The 23949-nt window shown below is 37.7% G+C and overlaps 1 protein-coding gene and 1 long non-coding RNA gene across 2 annotated transcripts; one reads left to right on the top strand and one right to left on the bottom strand.

Moving 5' to 3' along the window:
* Window positions 1-398: 398 nt before the first annotated feature.
* On the top strand, window positions 399-22683 carry LOC122002350 (protein NRT1/ PTR FAMILY 5.10-like). Its single transcript, XM_042557490.1, has 4 exons — window positions 399-575; window positions 657-874; window positions 21132-21661; window positions 21749-22683. The coding sequence occupies exons 1-4, from the start codon at window positions 434-436 to the stop codon at window positions 22527-22529; spliced, it is 1671 nt and encodes a 556-aa protein (XP_042413424.1). The 5' UTR covers window positions 399-433; the 3' UTR covers window positions 22530-22683.
* On the bottom strand, window positions 21039-21786 carry LOC122002351. The gene is made up of 2 exons (XR_006117635.1): window positions 21649-21786; window positions 21039-21581 (listed from the first exon to the last, which is right to left on the bottom strand). It is a non-coding gene; the product is annotated as an uncharacterized LOC122002351 (long non-coding RNA).
* Window positions 22684-23949: the final 1266 nt, after the last annotated feature.

Raw genomic sequence — 23949 nt, 5'->3', positions numbered from 1 at the left:
ATGATATCAATTCGACCCGAAAATTAATCTCTTTTTAATTTTAATCAATCCCTTCTTTAATTTTAACCGTCATGTTAATTGACTATTTTTCGTCGAATTCAATTTTAAGGGTCCCACCTCATTGACAAAATACAAACGTTTCTGGCATGAAACGCCCGAAGCCGGACGCCGACGCCCCCATTAGCATACAAGAAAACACCCCCTTCCACGTGTGCCCACAAAAGACATCACGTTCTCTGACAAAAAGCAAGAGAGAATTCAAGCACCACGCCTCGTCCTCCAATGACATCACGTCCGACAATGGAAACATTGTACTGTCACTGACTGAACTTCCCACCAACTGACGCCACTCTGAATCCTCCAGACTATATTACCCAGCCTACTCAGCTACTCTTGGTGCCGTAATTCGTAAAACAGATCATATCTTCGAAACATGAACGACAGCGAATCTGCAGCGCCACCTGATCCCCGACACCGCAGCGGCAGTAGTCCTGTCTACGGCGCCGTCGACCACCGTGGACGCCCCGTCGCGCGGAGGTCCTCCGGCCAGTGGACGTCCGCCTTCTTCATCATAGGTCTTTATGCTAACGCCACGCGCGTTCATCTATTTGGCGTAAATATTTTTGATATTTAAATCGATGCGGATATGGGATTAGGAATGGAGACGGCGGAGCGGTCGGCCTATTACGGCGTCTCCTCTAATCTGATTAACTACCTGTCGGGGCCGCTCCGGGAGAAGACGGCCGTGGCGGCGGCCGCCGTGAACACTTGGGCGGGGGTGACGTCGGCGCTGCCGGTGGTGGCAGCCTTCCTTGCTGACGCTTATCTGGGCCGGTACTGGACCATCGTCGTCGCCTCCATCCTCTACGTCCTGGTATCAATTTTAAGTTAATTCTTGACATCGATCGATCTTAATTAATTATTGGGTTTTGATTATTATTATTATTATTTGCTTATTATTCAATTGGTTTGCATGCTGTTGATCAGTTCTTCAGAAGTTGCAGTTTATTTTGGCAGAATAGTGTGCCAAATGGCACGCAACTCGCACTTTGTGGCATGCACGATAAGTGCATGTCCGCGGCGACCGCTGAGACAGTGCAAACAGTAGATATAACATAATACAGTTATTTTATTTAACTATTATGTAATAAAATTATTTTTATTATATAAATTGCTCCTTCCTCCTCTGCAATTTAGGGTTTAGGGTTTGTTTGGGAGGAGACCATAGCAGGGAAGGGAAGGGAAGACAAGGGAAGATAAGGGGAAAGGAAACTTTAAATTTGTTTGGAAAGAAGTCAGCTGAAGGAAAGAAAAGATAGGGATTTGTAAGTTTTACTCTTCATTACCAAAAAGAAAGATTTTCCCACACAACAATTTGACGCATAAGGAAGGTAAAAAGAATCCAAAATAACCTTTTCCCAATAGTATTCTGTTGTAAAAAAAATCAAATCAATGTCTAATTTAAATATTATTTTTTTTAACTTTATATATTTAATTTTCAGTTTCCTTTTTTACCTTCCAAATAACATAACACATATTAAATGTTAAATTAATGAATATTCCCTCTTTCTCAGACCAGGGTAAAGTGCTCACACCGCTTACATGCTACCTTCACCTGCCTCGTGACCCGTGACCCGTGACCCGTGACCTAGCTTTGGCCTAAACTGAGGTTTTATATATATATATATATATATATAAACTCTTCAATTTGATTATGCCGGTGGTGATCGATTTGATCATAAAAATTTTTTTACATTAGTCATCAAAATAAATTAAAAAATACTTGTGATTATGTAAACAATGCAAATATAATGTAAAAGATGATGTAAAATGAAGAATAAAGTGTTAGGACCAAGGGAAACTAGAGGGGGAGTTAACAACTAGTTTTGATTTCTTGATCTTCTTGATTACGCAACAGAAATTTAAAAGAAATATTAATATCAGGATTTACTTGGTATCCACCTCCTTGAAGTGACTAATCCAGGGATCTACATAATACACACATCTAAAATATAAAAACACTCATTCTTAAAAAGAATCTGGAGGCGGAGAAACCTCGTACACGCGTACAACACGAAATACAACAAGAAGAATATAAGAACAAATACAATGAAATCTTACCAGAGATGAAAATAATGAAAGCTTAACTTGCTCTCTTCTTGTTGCTCGAATTTGCCTCTTGGTAAAAGGAAATGCAACAACACTAAGCTCCAAGAACTCCCAAGAACTAGCATTGAGTGTTCTATCAACGGAAAACCCTTTACTAGAGTTACCTCGGACACCTTAATCGCTTAAGAATCTCCTAAGCGATTACCATGTCAGCAACCTGCTCAGAACGACTATATTTTGAACCTAAGTGATTACCCCAATTGCTTAAGAGGGTCAAAATCGATTAGCCGAATCGATTTCGCTCCCTTTTGCTCGATCGTGAGAAAAGTCGTAAGCGATTAATTAAGCTTCCTTGTTTAATCACTTACCCAGCTGAAGCGATTGAGGTAATCCCTTCAGCACCTTTCTTTTACCTTAAGCGATTCAGCACGTCACTATTCGATCGCAACTTTAAACTCTTAAGCGATTAAGCATAGTTAGGGATGTAAATGAACCAAACGGTTCGTGAGCTATTCGGAACTCGATTCGGTAAAAAGCTCGTTCGAGTTCGTTTGTTTATCTTATCGAGCCGAGCTCGAGCTCGATTTCGAGCTCGATAGTTTTATTGAGCCGAGCTGGAGCTTAAGGATATTCAGCTCGTGAGCTCGTGAACATGTTAGTTTATAGGCTCGCGAGCCAAAAAAACGAGCCTTAAACCGAGCCAAAAAATGAACTCTAAAACGAGCCAAAAAATGAGCTCTAAAACGAGCAAAAAAAAAGAGCTCTAAAACGAGCCTTAAAATGAGCAAAAAAAATGAGCTCTAAAACGAGCTCTAAACGAGCCCGAAAACGAGTCCGAGCTCGCTTAACGAGTTAGGCTCGTTAACTTTAATAATCGAGCTAATAACGAGCCGAGCTCGAACTGTTCGCGAGCTTGATAATTCTAAAACGAACTGAGCTCGAGCCTTGTGATAAAAGCTTGATTCGAGCTCGAGTCGAGCTCGAGCCCGAATATAACTTAAACGAGCCGAGCTCGAGCCTAATACTGTTCGGCTCGGTTCGGCTCATTTACATCCCTAAGCATAGTCTTAATCGCTCTGCCAAATCGATTGTCTTAATTGATTTGACAACCCTAGCTTCTAAACTCGAGTCCTAGGATTCCTTGCCCAACATTTGAGCAATCGTGATTTGTTGGGACTCCTCATTGCCTAGCATCCGATCACCCTTGACCTGATGGGATTTCTCCACCAAGTGTCTTATCAATCATTTGACTCATTTAGACTTTTCTCCTCGTGTTAAGTGTCCGGTCCTCCACGACCTACTTGAACTTCCAAACACTAAGTATCTGATCAACCTTTGACCCACCTGAATTTTCCAACGTCTGACTTCACTAACTAGGACTTTTTACCACATAGCTTCACTCATTAAGATTTTTCACTGTCCGACACCGAGATTTTTCACCACCTAGCTTCACTCACTAGAATTTTTCCACTGTCTGGCTTCTCTCACCGGGACTTTCAAATTATATGACTTCACTCACTAGGACTTCCTCACTATTCAGCTTCGTTCACCGGGACTTTCTAATTATTTGGGTTCACTTACTAGAACGTTTTATCTATCTGACTTCACTCACCAGGACTTTCCTCACTGTCTAGCTTTATTTACCGGAACTTTCAGACCAAGTGTATGGTCAATATTAACTCACTTGGTTTTTCTTTTTTGCTAACCATCCCATTGATCTTGTCCTTACCTAACCTCCAGTTAGAACTTTCCTAGTCAAGTATTCGGTCAACATTAACCTACTTGACTGCTCTCTTACTTCAAACTAGTCAACCTTTGACCAAAGGAGACTTGCACCAATATTCCCCCTAATGGACAATTGCACCTGCAATTTTCATATATTATCAAAGATCAAAACTCAAGCTTGAATCAAACCAATCAACTTTGATCCAGGGATAATTGCACTAACAATCTCCTCATTTTTGATGTTTGACAATACATTTAAGTTACGCTCATCCAATAGTCCCATCTTCTTTTTCATGCCAAAGCATGAATGAGGGGTTTCTACATTCTCCCCCTTAACATGAGGGTTTCACATTCTCCCCCTTTAACTATGAAGAATTTCCTAACTTAAACCCTACATTCTCCCCCTTTGGCACACATCAAAAATCTTCTCCTAAGATTTATCCCCTACTTGTTGTTCACAACCTCACTCGTTATTCACAATATCACAATGAAGGTCTCATACCCTTTATTTTCTTTATGCTCACCCTTGAGAATATATTTTCCAATGCTCATCCTAAAACATTCTTCCATCATTTAATGTTCGACCTAGAGCATTCTTCCTTTACATACTTAAATCATGCTTTTAAGGAAATTCTCCCCCTTAAAGTATGCTTCAAACTTCTATCATTGCACCAACAATGATTTAGAGTTTCTAATCATTTAGAAAATCCAAAATTTAAAATTATGAGATTAAAATCTCAATCTTGAAACCAAACCTCATACTAAATTCCAAATTAATCTTCATTAATGATTCATTCCTTATTTTCATCAGAAAAATACCCTTGGATGCTTATCCAAGTACTTTAGAGGGTTAGGAATAATTACACTAGACTAAACATGACTTAAGTAACTAAAACAATCTTATTTCAGTAGAAATTAGTCCTTAAGCGATTACTTGCAGTTCTTAATCGCATAAAACAGGTCATAAGCGTTTAACACACCATGTTAATCTCTTAGAACACACAGTAATCACTTACCGCTAGGGCTTAATCAATTCAGCCACTCCGTAATCGCTTAAGATCTTTCCTTAAGTGATTATCGTTTCTAATTTCTAAAATTTAATTTTGTCTGAATTTCAAAATCCCTAAATAATTCTATAAAATTTCAAAATCATGAAAATTCATGTAGACATTGTTTCTGACATGGAAAAATATTTTTCTAATAAAATACAATCTATTTTCAAAAATTGACACGTAATTGGAAACTATTGAAATCTTCAATGTTTCTCTCAAGTTTGTATTTAACTATTCAATGGTAATTGCTATCAACAAATAGTCTTCACCAAGGTTTTCCAAAACCTTTTTGAAATCATTTTCAAAACTAATTTTTAACCATGATCTTTGGGGTAAATGCACAAAACTTGTATACTTGCTTTTCTCATGATTGGATAATACATAATCTATGTGTTTTGATGAAACTAAAACTCAAATAGATGCACTAAATCAATATCTTGAGTTTTGTTCATCCTCTTAACATCTCACTTGTATTTATATGCATCAAAATATATACAACCCAACTTATAGTCCTTATGAGATGTAGATATTGGATTTCTCTAATCTAAGGGATCATATATTTCTAACTAGACATTTTAAATTTTTATCATCTACCTAAGATGTGATTTGATAATCAATGTCATTGTCCTTAATTACAAGGAATTAAAATAATGCATGAAAATAATCATGATATACTTCACATGCATACTTTCCAAAAATGCAATCTAAATATATCATAAATTAAATTATGCATGTATGAGATATATCAAAAATATCATGACATTTTTCATAATGAAATATGAATATCAAATTTGATGTCATGATAACATGGCATGTGATAAAATATACAAAACATGGTAAATTATCATAAAAAAAATATATAGATTATCTATCTAAGTGTCTCTAACTAATCGTTAAATTTAGAAATAAAGTCTAAGTTGCCCTTATCTCCTTAAGAAATTACTAAAATCCCAACTTGATATTTATTTAACCTCTATCCTAATTGTGCCAATTTAATTAGGTCCAAACCTTCAAATTTTCGCACATTACTCTTTCAAATAGTAAACAATTAATCTTTGTCATTTTCAAGGTGTAACAATACCTTAAAAATGCTCCAAAATGTCAACTTTATCAAGGTTGGACTAATTACCCTTTCAATTTAAGTTAACACTTTCTAAACCCATCTAGGGTATAGAGAATAAACTCTTACGAATTCAAAATCTATTGGTGCTATTTGGATGTTCTAGGTATTCATTAGAGATAACTTCCCTTAGTACCTTCCTAATGATTTTTCTAGGTTCCTTTGAAGCCTTAGTCCCACTAGTCTCCTCAAAGTCAACTCTAGGGATTGCTTCTCTTATAACTTTGACTTCACTTCTAGACCTAGGGCTAGTTTCATAACTATTTGGAACTCTATGGTATGAAGACATATCCTTCTTGCTTTAGGTTTGTATCTCAAACCCCTACATCAATTGGATGAATCTTGTTTATTTGGACCTAGATTTTTGTTCTTGGACTATTTTTCTTCATTTGTCATTTCTCTAAGTGCCCTCTCTATTTTTTTAAGTTTTGAACTCAAGACTTGATTTTCTTTCCATAAATTTTCAAACTTAGTTTTTTCATTTATCTTTTGAGAATTTTTGCTTTTAGGCATATATATATATATATATATATATATATATATATATATATATATATATATATATATATATATATTTCTTAGATTTCTTGCCTAACTCATTTCTACCTTCCTATTCTTAAGTAAGATAGTTCTAACATGATATGCTATATATTTTTTCTTAATCCTATCATGCTTCCTATTTTTATTATAAATAGTATTAAAATGATATAAATTATTTCTAGCATACTTTTTTTTTTATCAATTTTTAAAGGAATTACATCAATAAATGATACTTTGGATTTGTTCTTAAGAGTTTCCCCTTGAATTGAGCTTCCTCCTTAGTTTTTGATTGAAATCTTTCTTCTTGGGAATTGATTCTGGTAGTGCCTCTTTTTATTGCATACGAAGCATATAATATGCTCCTTGCCTAATTTGTGTACTAAGGTTAAGCTTCCTTCAATTTTTCTTTTTCCTTGGAAGCCACTTGAACATTTTTCTTGACCAAATTAGGACACTTACTTTGTAGTGCTCTTTTTCTCTATACTCAAAACATATAATGTGATCTTTATTATTACAATTTGAAATTTTTATACCTTCACATATAAGGATTACACAAGATCCTCCATTTGATCTTTCTTGATATGTCGAGGTGACACAATCTTCATTTAATCTGGATGTACAGGCTTCTTGTTGATCCGACATTGATGATCTACACTCTCCCTCAATCCTTGAGGTGGATGTCTCTTCATCTTCATCCTTAGATATTAAGCATCTCTCAACCTTTGAATCCTCATGTAGATGAAATAAAGAGTTTCTCTCTTTGCCTTTGTCGTTGCTCTCAATTGAGGATGGATCTTCATGGAGTTTCACTAATTTGTTCCATAGCTCCTTGGCATCTTCATAATCTCCAATTTGGCTCAAAATATTGCTTGACAATAAATTGACCAATAAATTGGTCACTTTGTCATTGACCTCACATCTCTTGATTTGTTCCTCGCTCTATTTTCTCTTTTTTAGGATTTTTCCTTTGCTATTAGTTAGAGCTTGAAACCCCTCCATTAGAGAAAATCATTGCTCTATCTCCATCATTAAGAAAAATTTTATCCTTGATTTCCAAAGACTGAAACTTGTCAATATAAATGATGGAGGCGTTCTAGTATCATATCTGAGTCCATCTAGGGAATCCATCTTGAAGTTGATCTCTTGATGATAATCTTTGGCTTGTTAACTTAGGGCTTCGACTTCTTCTTCTTCCTCTAGCTCATTGCGCTTTCCGACGATAAATACGGTGAAGAGTGACCTCGCTCTGATACCACTTGTTAGCATCAAGGGGAGTTAGAGAGGAGGTGAATAGCTCGCTTCAATTTCTTGATCTTCTTGATTGTGTAGTAGAAATTTAAAAGTAATGCTAATACGAGAATTTACTTGGTATCCACCTCCTTAAGATGATTAATGTAAGGATCCACATAGTGTACACATCTACACTATGAAAACAATCCTTCTTGGAAATAATTCGGAGGCAAAATAACTTTGTACACGCTCACAACACGAAATACACCAAGAAGAGCAAGAACAAATACAATGAAATCTTACACGAGATTACAATAATGAAATCTTAGCATGCTCTCTTCTTGTTGCTTGAATCTGCCTCTTGGTAGAAGGAAACGCAACAACACTAAGCTCCAAAAACTCCCAAGAACTAGCATTGAGTGTTCTATCAAGAACGGTCACGAAAAACCCTTTTCTAGGGTTACTTCGGGCACCTTAATAGCGATTATCACATCAGTAACCTGCTCAGAACAACTATATTTTAAACCTAAGTAATTACCCCAATCGCTTAAGAGGGTCAAAATCGATTAGCCTGATCGCTGCTCCCTTCTACTCGATCGTGAGAAAAACCATAAATGATTAAGCTTCCTTGCTTAATCTCTTACCACAACTGAAGTGATTAAGGTAATCACTTTAGCACCCTTTTCATCTTTCCACGAAAAGGATCTTAAGCAATCATCCTGATCGCTTAAGGCCTATTGAATCGCTTAGGGTAAGCAATTCAACACCTCACTATTCGATCGCGACTCTAAGATCTTAAGCGATTAAGCATAGTCTTAATTGCTTAGGCTTTGCTAAATCGATTGTCTTAATCGATTTGGTAATCCTAGATTTTAACCTTGAGTCCTAGGGTTTCTTTCCTAATATTTAGTCAATCTTAATCTGTTGGAACTCCTCATTGCTTAGCATCTGGTCACCCTTGACTTGCTGGGACTTCTCCACCAATTGTTTGGTTAATACTTTGACTCATTTGGACTTTTCTCTTCATGTCAAATGTCTAGTATGTTGGAGCAATCCCAATGGTCCGTGGGACCATGTATTTTGGTGTTTGGGCAAAGGGTTTAAGTTAGGTTCACCCTTGTATTTGATATGTGTACTTGAGTTGTGCATAACTGCAGGATACACATGTAACTCAGGTTGATGACTTCGGGTCCGGTGAAGGATGAAGCATCCGAGGGACCGTGGATAAGGCAGTAAGGACAAGGGCCGAGGGAAGCGACTTTAAGGTATACGCAAAGGATGACATTGGGGAAGATCCGCGAGCTTGGATGCATCCGAGGGACGAGAGCCAAAGAAAGTAGACTTGAAGGCAAGAGATCAAAGCTACGAAGAAGAGTCAAGTGAGTCGTGAGGGTCCGAGTGCGAGAGAAATGTACTCGAGATGGGAAACCCTAGGTTTAGGATTGTACCAGTCGACTAATGGTGAGCATAGAGAGTTTCTGTGCCTGAACAGCTAGGCACCAGTCGATTGGTGCAAGGACCAGTTGACTGGTAGAGAGCCGTTGGAGTATCATTGGGCTGGCACCAGTCGACGGGTGTAAGGACCAGTCGACTGGTAACGGTAAAATTAGCCTTGTTGATTTCTCAACCTCTATATAATAGAGCTTAGGATGGCCGGCCATGGTTGACAAAATTGGACTTGGTTAAAGTCTAATCAGTAGTCTTTTGTGCTCAAGAGATCTTTGTGTGCCAAGAGGTCTTGGTTGGAGTTGTGGTGAGGTTTCTCCACCCACAAGGAGGTTGAGTTAGCCGGAGTTTGACGGGGACTAATCCACCGACGGATTAAGAGATCATCCACCTTACGGACACGCCATGGAGTAGGAGCAAGTTATCTCTGAACCACGTAAACGAACGTGTTAGCGGTTTGCATCTCTTCCTTTATATTTAGCTTTCATACTTGTATTCGTGGTTGTATTCTTTGTTTTCCGCTGTGCACTAACGAATACGTAAGAAGCGATCGATTTGAAGGTGTCGTCTATCCAACCCCCCTTCAAGCCGGCCACCGATCACCTTCAAGTGGTATCAGAGCCTGGACTGCCAGAAGGTTTAACCGCCGACTGTGCACAAGAGCTATGGTCTGATTGAGCCATGTGGGTATAATATTGACCTCAAACAAAGAAAGTGGGGGTTCCTATGTTCGGATCAATAGGACCAGACACCATGCAGGAAGTCCTAGTTGCGGCTAGGCAAGGAAGTCCTAGTAGGTCAGGTGGACCGAGGGGCAGGAAGACCTGGTGGGTCGATAATCGGACGTGGAAAGTCTGTGGTCCTTTGTTTGAGAGGGGGATTGTTGGGATTGCAATGTTGCAAACATAGTCCCACACTGAAAATACATGGAAAAGATCATGGGTTTATAAGAGAAAGATATCTCCATTGGTATGAGGCCTTTTGGGTAGAGCCCAAGAGTAAAACCATGAGGGCTTAGGCCTAAAGTAGACAATATCATACCATTATAGAGATATCTAAATTCTTTTCGATCCTACAATTGGTATCAGAGCAATGAGAAGGGACACTACAAGAGTAGATGTCCTATGATTAAGAAGGTAACTCTTAAACTCATTCAAGTTAATTTAAACACTAACAAGGGTTGTAGGAATGAAGAATGTCAAAGAAGGAGAATGTGCATTATATGCTTCACATGTGGGGAGAAGGGACACTACCACACAAAATGCCCCAAGAAGAGGGAAATCAAGAAGCTTGTGCATCTAAAGAAATAAGAGAAGAAGAAGAGGAGCTCAAATCAAGGGGGAGCTTCAAGGGTAAGGGAGGTATACCTCAACTTGAAATGTAATTCAAATTCTTATGCTCCCATGCATGCTAGGAATAATTCTTATTATTTACCCATGTAAAATTTTGGTTTTAGATATCATGATAGGAATAAGGTTAATGTAGATCAAAACCCTAGGAAACTCATGCATGATAAACCTAGAAATGGTAGACCTAAGGAGAACTAAGACATTAATCCCAAGAAGGGGAGACATATGCCTAAGAAGGGTAGGTCTAGGAATGTCCAAGGTGGACATGTTGACTCTAAGTTTAGAAACCTAGAAAGGGAAAATCAAGCTTTGAAGGTAAAGCTTGATAAGTTGGAGAAAACCCTAGAAAGATTCAATGTTGGATCTAAGGGTTTAGGTATGGTGTTGGGTAGCCAAAGACCCAACAACAATAGATCGAGTTTGGGATACCGATCTAATGTCTCCAAGGCTAAGGGAAAGTCATATGCTAGGGTCGTATATGACTATAGCAAGGAGAAACCAATAAATGGCAAGGGAAAGTCATTTAAAGGTAAGGTTAAGTTAACCAAGGACAAGGTGTCCAAGGTTAAGAATGTTAAATTTGTAGGCCAAGTGTCACCGAAGGTGCACCGATGTGACCTAGCGATTGTGGATGAATCACCTAGGGAGGTGGCTAAGGCTAAGAGTTTTAGGGGGAGTTCAAAGAGTCAATTTGGGACCCATGGTAAATGGATCTCAGGTGGGTACTACTTGGGAGTTTAGAGGAGTCATGGAGTGTGCCAAATGGGTTGGAGACGGACTTGAGTCTCAAACCTAGGGATTTAGCACACATGGTTTGTGTTTCATGCAAGAAATATGACATTTGGAGTCATATAGCATGATAATTAGTTTTGGATGTATAGATGTCATATAAACCAATGCTAAGGATGCATTATGGGTTGGTATGGGCAAATACATCAAGAGGAAGCCAAAACTAGGACTTTAGGTCAAGGTTCAATTGAACCATTTAGCTAGTTTTGGATTTTGTATCAATCTTGGGATTGGTGATAGATACATTTTGTAATGTATTTTTCCCAAGTATATAAGGGTATAATAGACCTCTCCATAAAATTTAGAGATTTTTGGAAGTCTATGAAATTTCTGGTACATTTCTGAAGTTGGCTTGAAAAGATTGATTTTTACAGAAATAGGGTATTAGTTGACTGGCGTAGATACCAGTCGACTGGTAACAGTATTTTTCGACCACGGAATGCTTCTGTAAGGTTGTGTCGAAGGGGGCGGTCGACTAGTACTCAGGGGCAATCAACTGATACCAGCCTGAAAGTGTTTTTCAGTGCTGTTCTTGACCATGTCAACTCGTTTAGATGTATGAGATTCATGGGGGATAAATACATGAGTTTAGAGTCAGTTTGGATGATAAATTTTCAACAATTGGGATATTGTTGGAGAACTTTTTGGATGTTAGGCAAAGGGGGAGAAGTAAGGTTTAGTTGGGAAAACCTTAAGTGTCTTTGCGTAGGGGAGCCTTATGATAGGTTCCTAAATATCCCTGTAAAAAATTCCTAGCTCAATGGGGAGCTTAGGTGTAGGGAGAGCCTTGTGATAGGTTCCAATGCATGTTGCATTTTGTTTCGGCGGTGTAAGTCCAAGTGTGTAGCTTTGGCAACGTAAGTCCATTCGGCGGTGTAAGTCCAAGTGTGTAGCCTTGGCAATGTAAGTCCATTGTTTTTAGCATATTATTTTGCTATTTGTTTTCTCTAACTTAAATGTATTGTCAAACACCAAAAAGAGGGAGATTGTTGGAGCAATCCCAATGGTCCGTGGGACCATGTGTTTTGGTGTTTGGGCAAAGGGTTTAAGTTAGGTTCATCCTTGTATTTGATATGTGTACTTGAGTTGTGCAGGACTGCAGGATACACATGTGACTCAGATTGATGGTTTCGGGTTCGGTGAAGGATGGAACATTTGAGGGGTCGTGGACAAGGCGGCAAGGACAAGGGCCGAAGGAAGCAACTTCGAGGCATACACGAAGGATGACATTGGGGACGAGCCGCGGGCTTGGATGCATCCGAGTGATGAGAGCCAAAGGAAGTAGGCTTGAAGACAAGAGGTCAAATCTGCGAAGAAGAATCAAGTGAGTCGTGAGGATCCGAGTGCGAGAGAAATGTACTCAGGTGTTAGAGTGTATACTAAAAGCCTAGCTTTCGGTATAAACATTTATCTAGAAATAAGAATCACATTGGTCAAATGTCTACATTTGTGATAAATGTAGTTGTTCAATTAATTTATATTGTAGATAACATGGTGTGTGGTGTCACACACAGAGGATCATGTTATCAGTACCTTATAAATTATAAACAGTAGCTCACGACCAAAATGGAAAGGAACAAACCATTAGAAGGTCGTAGTGTAATTAGGTATCAGTTTATCTTGACTGTATAATTACACTAGTACACTTAGAGTGTATTGAGTAGGACCATTTGAGGTCGTTTCTTTTATACTGATTTTATAAAGAAACAAAGACCTCGGTTATTATGGAAGTGTGTGCTCTTAATCTTAATATAATAACAAGCACATATATTTGATATTTATTTCTTTAATTTATCAATGGGTGAGATTTAGTTCGATGAATCAATAAGCCCGATAAGTTGGGAAATGGTATCACTTATAGTGTGTGTTGTTGATTATAGAAGGAGAAGGTGTCCTAGAGAGACTAGGTTGATAATGTCCTCAAGAGGAGCTAATAAGTATTGTCATGTTAAACCCCGCAGGTGGACCTAGTCCGACATGATGATAAGGTTGAGTGGTACTACTCTTGGACTAAGATATTAATTAAGTGAGTTGTCGGTAACTTACTTAATTAGTGGACATTGTTATCTTAAACACAGGGAGACTAACACACTCATAATAAGAAGGAGCCCAAAATGTAATTTGGGATTGGTGCGTAGTTCAATAATAATTCTCTAGTGGAATGAATTATTATTGATAAAATTAAGTTGTGTGTTAGGGCGAACACGGGATGCTTAATTTTATCGGAGACCAAAACCAATTCCTCCTCTCGGTCCCTATCGTAGCCTCTAGTATATAGAGATTTATACCCACCGCATACCCACCTTCTTACCCATCCAATGGGGGGCCAAGCTAGCTTGGAACCCAAGCTAGGGCCGGCCAAGACCAAGTGGATGAGCCATGAAGGTGGCCGCCAAAGCTTGGGTCCCAAGCTTGGGTGGCCGACCACTAGAATATTAAAAGGATTTTTATTAAAATTATTTCTTATGTGGATATCATGTTTTTAAAGAGAGTTAAAAATTAAAATTTCCTTTTATAACTTTCTACAAAAGATTAAGAGAAGAGATTAATCTCTTTCCTTATTTGTAGTTTAAAAGGATGGTTTTAATTTTGGTAAAACTTTCCTTATTTGTAAATCATCTACATGATTAAAGAGAGTTTAAAATTTGAAATCTTTCCTTATTTGTTGATTAAAGGAGGATTTTAAATTTTAAGAAAACTTTCCTTTTAAACATGTTCATGATTTAAAGAGAGTTTAAAAATTAAATATTCTCTTTTATAAGTTTCTACAAAAGATTAAGAAAAGATTTGATATCTTTCCTTATTTGTAGATTGAAAGAGATTTTAATTTTAGAGATAACCTTTTATCCACATGTTTAAAAGAAAGATTTTAATTTATTAAATTTCCTTTTATAAACCAATCATGAAGGGATAAAATTATTGGAGAAATTTTATAAATTTCGGAAACAAATTAGGAAGTTTTAATTATTGTTTAATTAAAACTCTCCTTGATTTGAGGAAATAAGTGGTCGGCCATGTTTTAGTGAGAAGAAAAATTATTTTAATTAAAATAAAATTTTCCTTTTCATGGCAAAAGAATTAAGGAAGTTTTTATTAAAATTTCCTTATTTGCCAAGACCAAGGATTATAAAAGAGGAGGTAGAGGAGCCTTCAAGGGTGAACAACCTCTATTATTTTCTTCCTCTTTTCTTCCTTGGTGTGGCCGGCCTCCTTCCTTTCTCTTCTCTCCATCCTTGTGGCCGGACCTCTCTTCTCTCTTGAAGATCAAGTGGTGGCCGGATTTTAGATTGGAGAAGAAGGAGAGAAAGCTTACATCCCTTGGAGCTTGATTGATGGAAAAAGATCTTCATCTCTTGGAAGCATAGTGCTTGGCCGAAAAATGAAGAAAGGAGAAGAAGGTGCTTTGGTGGTTTCTCATCTCGGAAGATCGTTGCCCACACAACGTCCGAGGTTAGAAGAGGAATACGGTAGAAGATCAAGAGGTTTTTCTAAAAGGTATAACTAGTAATTTTTCTTTCCGCATCATACTAGTTATTTTTGGAAATAATACTAAATACAAGAGGCATACGATTCTAGAGTTTCGAATTTGTTTTCGATATAGTGTTCTTTTGTTTTTCTTTTCCTTGTGATTTGATTGTTCTTTTCGGTTAACCTAAAGTTATTTTAGGAAATTAAATATTAGCTTTCTATAAAAGGTTTTGTCTAGTCGGTGGTGGTTGCTCCCATATCCAAGAAGGCCATGTGCCTCGCCACGTCAGTACTGGGAACCGATTATGGAAATTAATATTTAATGGAATTAATAACTTAAGGTGACTTGGGTCGAACGTGTTAAGTTTCGCAGGAGATCCAAGTCAAAACCTAAAAGAACAAATAGATTATGTTTTGGATCAAACGTGTTAAGTTCCGCAGGCGATCCAAAATTTAATTTAAAAGAACACATGGTAGCTAGGAAAAGGTTCAGACCTTTGTACAAAATTTTTGTACAGTGGAACCTCTAGGCTTTCCGAGTAGCAACCAACATCAGGATGGGAAACCCTAGGTTTAGGGTTGTACCAGTCGACTGGTACTGGGACCAGTCGACTGGTGGTGAACACAAAGAGCTTCTGTGCCTTAACGGCTAGGCACCAGTCGACTGGTAGAGAGCTGTTGGAGTACCATTGGGCTGGCACCAGTCACCAATCGACTGGTGCAAGGACCAGTCGATTGGTAACGGTAAAGTCAACCTTGTTGATTTCTCAAGCTCTATATAATAGGGCTTGAGATGGCCGGCCATGGTTGACAAAATTGGGCTTGGTTAAAGTCTAATTAGTAGTCTTTTGTGCTCAAGAGATCTTTGTGTGCCAAGAGGTCTTGGTTGGAGTTGTGGTGAGGTTTCTCCACCCACAAGGAGGTTGAGCTAGCCGGAGTTTGTCGGGGAATAATCCACCGACGGATTAAGGGATCGTCCATCTTACGGACACGTCGTGGAGTAGGAGCAAGTTATATCCAAACCACGTAAACGAACGTGTTAGCGGTTTGCATCTCTTCCTTTGTATTTAGCTTTCATACTTGTATTCGTGGTTGTATTTTTTGTTTTCCGTTGTACACTAATGAATACGTAGGAAGCGATCGATTTGGGGGTGTCGTCTATCCAACCCCCTTTAAACCGGCCACCGATCACCTACATAGTCCTCCATGCTTGGACTTCCAAATACCAGCTATCCAGTCAACCTTTAACATATCTGGATTTTTTAATGTTTGGCTTCATTTATCAAGACTTTTCACTACCTAGCTTTACTCACTAGGATTTTCTCATTGCCAGGCTTCACTTACTAAGACTTTTCACTACCTAGATTCACTCACTAGGATTTTCTCACTCCCCGACTTCACTCACCAGAACTTTCCAACTGTCTGACTTCACTCACCAAGACTTCTTCACTGCTTGACTTCACTCACCAGGATTTTCCAACTGCTTGGTTTCACTCATCAAGACATTCCATCTATTTGGCTTCACTCACCAGGACTTTTCTTATTGCCCAGCTTCACTCACTGAAACTTTTCAACTGCCTAGCTTCACTTACCAGGACTTTTCATCTACCTGACTTCACTCATCAAGACTTTCCATCTACCTGATTTCACTCACCAAGAGTTTCATTTACCTGGCTTCACTCATCGGACTTTCCATTTTCCTGGCTTCACTCATCAGAACTTTCTATCTGCCTGACTTCACTCACCAAGACTTTTCTCACTACCTGTCTTCACTCATTGGTACTTTTCATATCAAGTGTCCAGTCAACATTGACCCATTTGATTTTTTTTCTTCTTCTACCAACTATGTTGTTGGTCTTGCCCTTGTCTAACTTTGAATTAGGACTTTGTCAATCAAGTATTCAGTCAACCTTAACCTACTTGACTACTCTTTAACTTCAAACTGGTAACATTTAATTAGAGAAGATTTGTACTAACATTTTTCCTAATGAACAATTACATCTGTAATCTTCATATATTGTCAAATATCAAAACTCAAGCTTGAGCCAAACTAGTCAAGTTTAACCCAAGGATAATTGCACCAATAAAAAGAGATGAGAGAAAAAAGAGAATCAACAGAAGCTAGATAATTGTATTAAAAAAAAATTAGGGTTTACAAAGAGAAAGGAGATATAAATAGACAACAAAAGTAATAACAAAAGACTAATCTACTCTTATATAATAATAATAATTTAACATATATTTACTTCCCTCTCAAACTCAAAATATCAAGAGTTTGTTAAACAAAAATTGAAAATGTGTAGTGAAATGTGCATTGGTGAGCAAGTCTATAATTTGCTAGGAAGATGAGACAAATGACAAAGTGATTGTCATTTTGATAGTGATGACAAGATGACAATCAATCTTGAAATGTTTGGTGCGCTTATGAAAGTCAGAATTGCGAGTAATTTGAATTGCACTGAGTTTTCACAATACATAGAGATAGGGTTCAAGAGAAAAATACTCGCATTAGTAAGTAACCAACAAAATCAAACAATTTTAACGGTAGTAGAGGTCATAGCATGATATTCTAATTCAGTAGAAGAATGAGAAACAACATTTTACTTTTTTACTCTTCCAAGAGATAAGGGAATCTTCTAATAAAATACAAAATCCTATGGTGGACTTATGATATGTAGAATCACTACACCAATCTACATCTGAATATGCGCGTAACTCTAAGGTAGAAGTGGAAGGATAAAGAAGACTACGAAACTAAGCACCTCAAAAATAATGAAGGATGCAAAGCATACCTCCCCCCAATGTACTGAAGTAGAAGAAGTTATAAATTGACTGACAATGTGTACAACATAAGCAATGTCAAGTCTAGTGATAATGAAATACACTAGACTGCCAACTAGAGTGTGATATAAAGAAGGATCTAGTAAGGGAACACCACCAGTAGAAGAGTACCGAACATTAACCTCAAACAGAATATCAACAGTGTGAGTGTCAGATAGATGAGCTTGCTCTAGAATGTCACCAATATATTTGGATTATGAGAGAAGATATCCATGAGGAGAATAAGCTACTTCAAGTCCCAAAAACTAATGTAGAAGACCTAAATCTTTCATATTAAACTCACGAGTCAAATGCAATTTTAACTCTTCTATTCCACTTATGTCATCCCCTTTAATAATCATGTCATCAACATAAAGAGAGAGTAACGTACAACCTAACAAAGTACAATGAACAAAAAGAGTGAAGTCATATTGACTAGGAAGAAAGTCAAGAGATCTAATCACAATGGAAAACTTGTCAAACCAAGCTCAAGGATTTTGTTTAAGGCCGTAAAGAGCCTTCTTTAGTCTGTAAACTTCACTAAGATTGTGATTGATACCTGGTAAAGGCACAATGTAAACTCCTTCTAGAAGATTTCCATTTAAAAAATATTTTTAACAACTATCTGAAAAATGGACCACTCACGAACTGATGTAATTATAATGAGAGTACGGATAGTAACAAGCTTGGAAACTAGAGCAAAGGTTTCCTTATAATTCATATCAAACTGTTGGAAAAATCCTTTAGCAACCAAATGAGCTTTATACCGTTAAACTGACACATCTGATTTAGTTTTGATCTTATACACCCATTGAGAACCAATCACACACTTTTCCAAATGAAGAGGGATCTTATAAGATCCCAAATACCTATTTGATACAAAGTAGAAACTTCTTTTGTAATAGTCTACTGCAAAAGAGGATCAAGAACAACCTCTCTATAAAGGCTCAGACAATTGGTGAATAGAAGCCAAAAAAGAAGAAAATGAACCAGAATAAATAGAATATGCAAAATAAGGTAATTAATTGGAGTTATGAAATAGTTAATGGTAACGAGGAGGAGGATCCACCATTACAAGAACATCATGGGAAGTAGTAGGAGAAGAGGGATCATTGGAAAGATGATGACCAGAATTTGTATCAGTGTCAATCCTGTAAGTAGCATCATTAGAAGAAGAGGTGCTAGAGTAGTCTAATTATGAGGAAACATGAGATAACATATCATCAGAGTCATTGCAAAAATGATCCATACGAGTGAGATTAGATTTTTGAAGATTAGGAGTCTGAAATGGACTAGAATGGGATGTGTTCAAGAAAAAAACATGACGCGAGATATAAATTTTTTTATTAACTGGATCATATCATCTATATCCCTTTTGACATTTATTGTAACCAAGAAAAACACAAAAAGTGGACCAAGAAATAAGCTTACTACATTCAACATGAGGACGGAGGACAAAACATGTGGATCTAAAAACTCTTAAGACAGAATAATGAGGAATAAAACCATATAGTTTTTCAAAAGTAGACAAACCAGATATAATAGAAGATAGAATTCTATTGATAGAATGGACTACAATAAGAATAGTTTCCCCCCAGAATTCTCTAGGAACATATTCATATAACAAGAGAGAATGTATAATTTCAACAATATGTTTATGTTTCCTTTCAGCAACATCATTTTGTTTAGAAGTGTCAGTACAAGAACTTTGATGAAGTGTATCATCTAAGGTAAGTAGTTCAGTAAAAATATTGGACATATATTCATCAACCAAATTACATCGAAAGCATTTAATAACAATAATGTGTTGTGAGTTTTTACCATGACACGAAACATATGATAGATACCAAGGAAACCAGAATGATGTTTCATAAAATAAATCCAAATGTAATGAGTACAATCATCAACAAAGTAAACGTAATAATGAGATCCACCAGGTCTACGAATAGGAGATAGACCTCATACATCAGAATGAACCAACTCAAACGGTGCACAAAAAGCATAGATACTTCTATAGAAAGGTAAAGCAGATAATTTTTCCAATTTGCAACCATACCAATCTAAAATATCATGAGTTTACAATTTTTCTAAATTTCTTTTAGAAGCTAAGTATTTCGAAAAGAAGGAAAAAACATATCCAAGATGAGAATCCTAAAATAAAAATCAGAAGAAAATATAGGTTAACTGAAAGGATGATAAATTAATATTAGAAGTTGCAACATCTAGAACTTTGATGTATTCTAATGCATATAGTCCCCTCTGCCTATGGCCTATCCAATCTACTTCTAGGATCGCAAATCTTGCACATAATAAGAATATAAAGTAAAAGAAACTGAGAAACAAGAATCACATAATTGACCGATGAGACAAGATTCAAAATAAGATTAAGAATATAATATACATTAAACAAAGACAAATTAAATGTATAAATAGAGCTAACACCAGCTAATGGTATGGAAGAACCATCAGTGGTCATGATCGATATATAAGAAGATGAATTTATAGAAACAAAAGAATTTATATTAGGTGATATATGATGCGAAGCTCCCGATTCAAGGATCTAGATAAGGGAAGGTATAACTGAGGTACCACTGAGGGCAAACCTATATGAGAAGAGACAGACATTACATGTGGTTGAGATGCAAGGAACTTCTGAAACTGTTTATTAAAAGTAGAGATTGTAGCATTAGATGATTGAGTCACTCCAGAGTATATAGGAGGAACTACTGCTGTCATGTTGGGTGCTCCGGGTTTAAGGAATTGTTGTTGTGGTTGACTACTGGATTTTCAAGGAGAAAACAGAATCAACAGTCACATTTTTTTAGTCATCAAGTGAACTTAAAGAACTCAAAATCCGATCTCCACTATTCAAAATGTAGCCCTCAATGTGAGGAATGTTCACTCAAAGTTTCAAGACGATCTAATAGTTAAAACTCAAGAGAATATAATTTTTCTATCGCTACAGTGAGTCAATTTTTCTAGCAAACCAACCACAACATAGAAATCATTGAAAAAGTCTCATAATGATCGACCTTCAGACATCTTAAAATCACAAATCTTGACAATAACATTGAAGTCCTTACAAATCGAAACTTTTCGGCTCGATAGAACCATGCTCTAATACCATATGAACCATGCAAATAAAATGCAAAAAACGATGAAAAGAGAAGGAGAAATAGATGAGAGAAAAAAAAAACCAACTAAGGCTAGATAATTGTATTAAAAAACTCATGATTTACAAAGGAAAATTAGATATCAATAGACGACAAAAATAATAACTTATATAATAATAATTTAACATATACTGATAGATTCTTCATCTAGAATCATGAACATTTTTAGATTTATCATTCTACTTAAAAATATATATATACCTTGAACATATGCATGTTTTGGGTAAAACAATGATTCTTTATTATTTTTATTGTTCATTCTTTACGATTTCATCTGAAGGATGATGACTATCTAGAACACATTTCTCAGGGATTAGGCTTGTTGACACTGTCTTCTGTTCTTCCAACCTTCCACCCACTGGAATGCAACATAGACTCTACGCTCTGCTCCCCCAGCAAGCTACAGCTCGCTCTGTTCTACTTCTCCCTGTACCTTGTGGCAGTCGCACAGGCCGGCCAGAAGCCCTGCCTCCAGGCATTCGGCGCCGACCAGTTCGACGATAACGACCCCGAGGAGTGCAATCTCAAGAGCTCCTTCTTCAACTGGTGGACTTTCTGCTTGATTGCCGGCTCCACCATCGCCACCATCTGCCTCAATTATGTCCAAGATAATGTCAGCTGGGTCGTAGGATTTGGGGTATCATGGGTGTTCATGGCACTTGGTCTTCTCATCTTCTTGCTGGGCACCGGCACGTATAGGTTTTATAACGTTGGGCACGGCAAGAACCCCGTCTCTGGAGCATCTAAAGCATTGTTCACTCTGTTCAAAAAATGGCAGGTTGGTTCAGAGCAAGAAGAATCAAGACAGGCTTTACTTAGCAAGGCACCTGATCTAGCCAAGTAAGAACAGCTCATTTTGATCCTGTTTCATGATCAGTTATTAAAAATCAAGCTTGTCTCTGATGATTCCCCAATTGTGCTTGCCAGTGAAGCAGACAGCACGGCCAACAATGTCGATGGTGAAGAGGCCAAGGGACTGTTTCGGTTGTTTCCCATATGGGCGTCCTGCTTAATCTACGCCGTCGTCCTTTCTCAGGCATCAACCTTCTTCACCAAACAAGGCAGCACCATGGACAGGAGACTGGGAAGCAAATTCCAAGTCCCGTCGGCATCGCTGCAGTGCTTCATCGGCATCTCTGCCATCGCCTTCATCCCGGTCTACGACCGCCTCCTCGTGCCGCTCGCTCGAAGATTCACCGGCGAACCGAGCGGGATCACCATGCTGCAGCGCATCGGCACGGGAGTCGCGCTCTCCGTCGTCGTCATGCTCGTCGCTGCATTCGTCGAGATGAAGAGGCTGAGGACCTGCAGAGAGATGGGGCTGGTGGACTTGCCGGACGAGGTGATCCCCATGAGCATGTGGTGGCTGATGCCGCAGAACGTGTTGTGCGGAATTGCCAATGTCTTCACCGTCGTCGGCCTTCAGGAGTTCTTCTATGACCAGGTGCCCGAGGCATTCAGAAGCCTGGGCCTCGCGTTCTGCCTCAGCATCTTTGGCGTTGGAAACTTCATAAGCGGCTTCATTGTGTCAGCAATCAACCTCATTACCAGCAGCCAGGGAGGGAGCTGGTTCCCTGATAACCTCAACAGGGCACATCTTGATTACTTCTACCTGCTCCTTGCAGGCCTCAGTGCCGTAGAGCTGCTCATCTTCCTTTGCTCTGCACAATTTTATGTCTACAAGACGAAGGGCAATCCAGCGATGTAAATATCTGTCCTGGAGAAGTAATTGTCTCACAGACTTAATCATGTTCGTTTGGTCCTTGTCAGATGTTTAAATGGATGCTCTGGTCGAACGTGTCTCTTTGATGGAATTTAAACAAACATCTTGTAGCCGTTGCAATAATGCAGTTCCAAAGGTCTGGAAAGAAGGAGAGAATCCAAGGATTCTTCCACTAACTCAAAGCCAATTTTTTTCTTTTTCTTTTTCTTTTTCCTTTTTTTTTTAAAAAAAAAATAATGATCACCTAATAAGAATCGAGCTTTAATGTCTTTTACAAGCATTCATACAAGCAAAGCTGAATTAATCTTGTCTGATCTGAACTGATGCCTGCTCAGAGACAATGCAAGGGCATTACAAAACCCAAAAGAAACCACCATCTTGCTAGGGAACAGTGCAGCCATTGAAGCTTTAATTTCTTCCTCATATCATTTCATTGGAAATGAGACATGGCAGCTTCCAAAGATACTCCCTTGTGCTTGAAGCCTTCAAGAAATGGAAATTATTTTATAGAAAGAAGTATTTTTAAAAAAAAAAAAAGAAAAAGAAAAAAAGCTCATTTTCTGCTTTGTTTTTGTTCTTGCTTTAATTTTCAACTTTCTCTTTTTGTCTCATCATCTTGCTGTCTTTAAGAATGGAAATGTTTGAGGTGTTCCTGTGCTCATTAAAGTTAAAGAGGCTCTAGTGTTCATGGCTTGTAGCTTTTGAATAATACTGAAGAACATCTGCTTTCAGGTGGGAAACAATGCGCAAATAGATAAACTGAGATTCCTTCTTGATGAACCAAAAAGGAAGGTTTTAATCTGTAGAACACAAATTTTACAGATAAAAATTATAAAAAAACCTGCATCCAAGAAAGAATGGTCAAGGACCACTGGCAATTGGGGAAGGATCTTGGAAATCTTGAAAGAATCAAAAGATCTCTTTTATTGCATTATAAATGAATGGAAGGATTCTCAAATCTTGCGACCAAACTCTTTGAATGCTAAAATTTCAGCCAAACTCTCAATCTTATCTCTACAAATGAACTTTCCAATCCACATAGCTCCATGATCATTCTATTTCGCATATACATCAAGTTTGAAAATTGATTAAATAAATATGTTTACAAGTACTAGAGTAAATCTTGAGTGCAAATGGTCTTCTAAGTCTATATATATGTGAATCCAATAATCACTACCCAAATCATGAACTAGCATTCATAACAATAATGCCTACTGTGTGATCCTCTTCCATCTTATTCACTGGAACCATAAGATAAAGGCTCCTTTGATGAGTAGACTTATCACCAAGGGAGGTTTCAGATGCCATGGATGACTTCAAACAAAGCGACCTCCCTCCTATTAAGGCTTGTAGATTATCTTGTGGGAACCATGCATAGATTACAAATCATACAAAGACTTAAAGC

This window comes from Zingiber officinale, chromosome 7A, assembly GCF_018446385.1.
Source record: "Zingiber officinale cultivar Zhangliang chromosome 7A, Zo_v1.1, whole genome shotgun sequence".
NCBI lineage: Eukaryota > Viridiplantae > Streptophyta > Magnoliopsida > Zingiberales > Zingiberaceae > Zingiber > Zingiber officinale.
Note: the sequence above shows the minus strand (reverse complement) of the source record. Positions and strands in the feature narration are given on the sequence as shown.

Excerpts from the sequence above, each read along its gene's own strand:
- LOC122002350 (XM_042557490.1), top strand. The coding sequence starts at position 434 with ATGAACGACAGCGAATCTGCAGCGCCACCTGATCCCCGACACCGCAGC. Across the intron at positions 576-656 it reads GTCCGCCTTCTTCATCATAG|GAATGGAGACGGCGGAGCGG; the intron begins GTCTTTATGCTA and ends ATATGGGATTAG. Across the intron at positions 875-21,131 it reads CCTCCATCCTCTACGTCCTG|GGATTAGGCTTGTTGACACT; the intron begins GTATCAATTTTA and ends CACATTTCTCAG.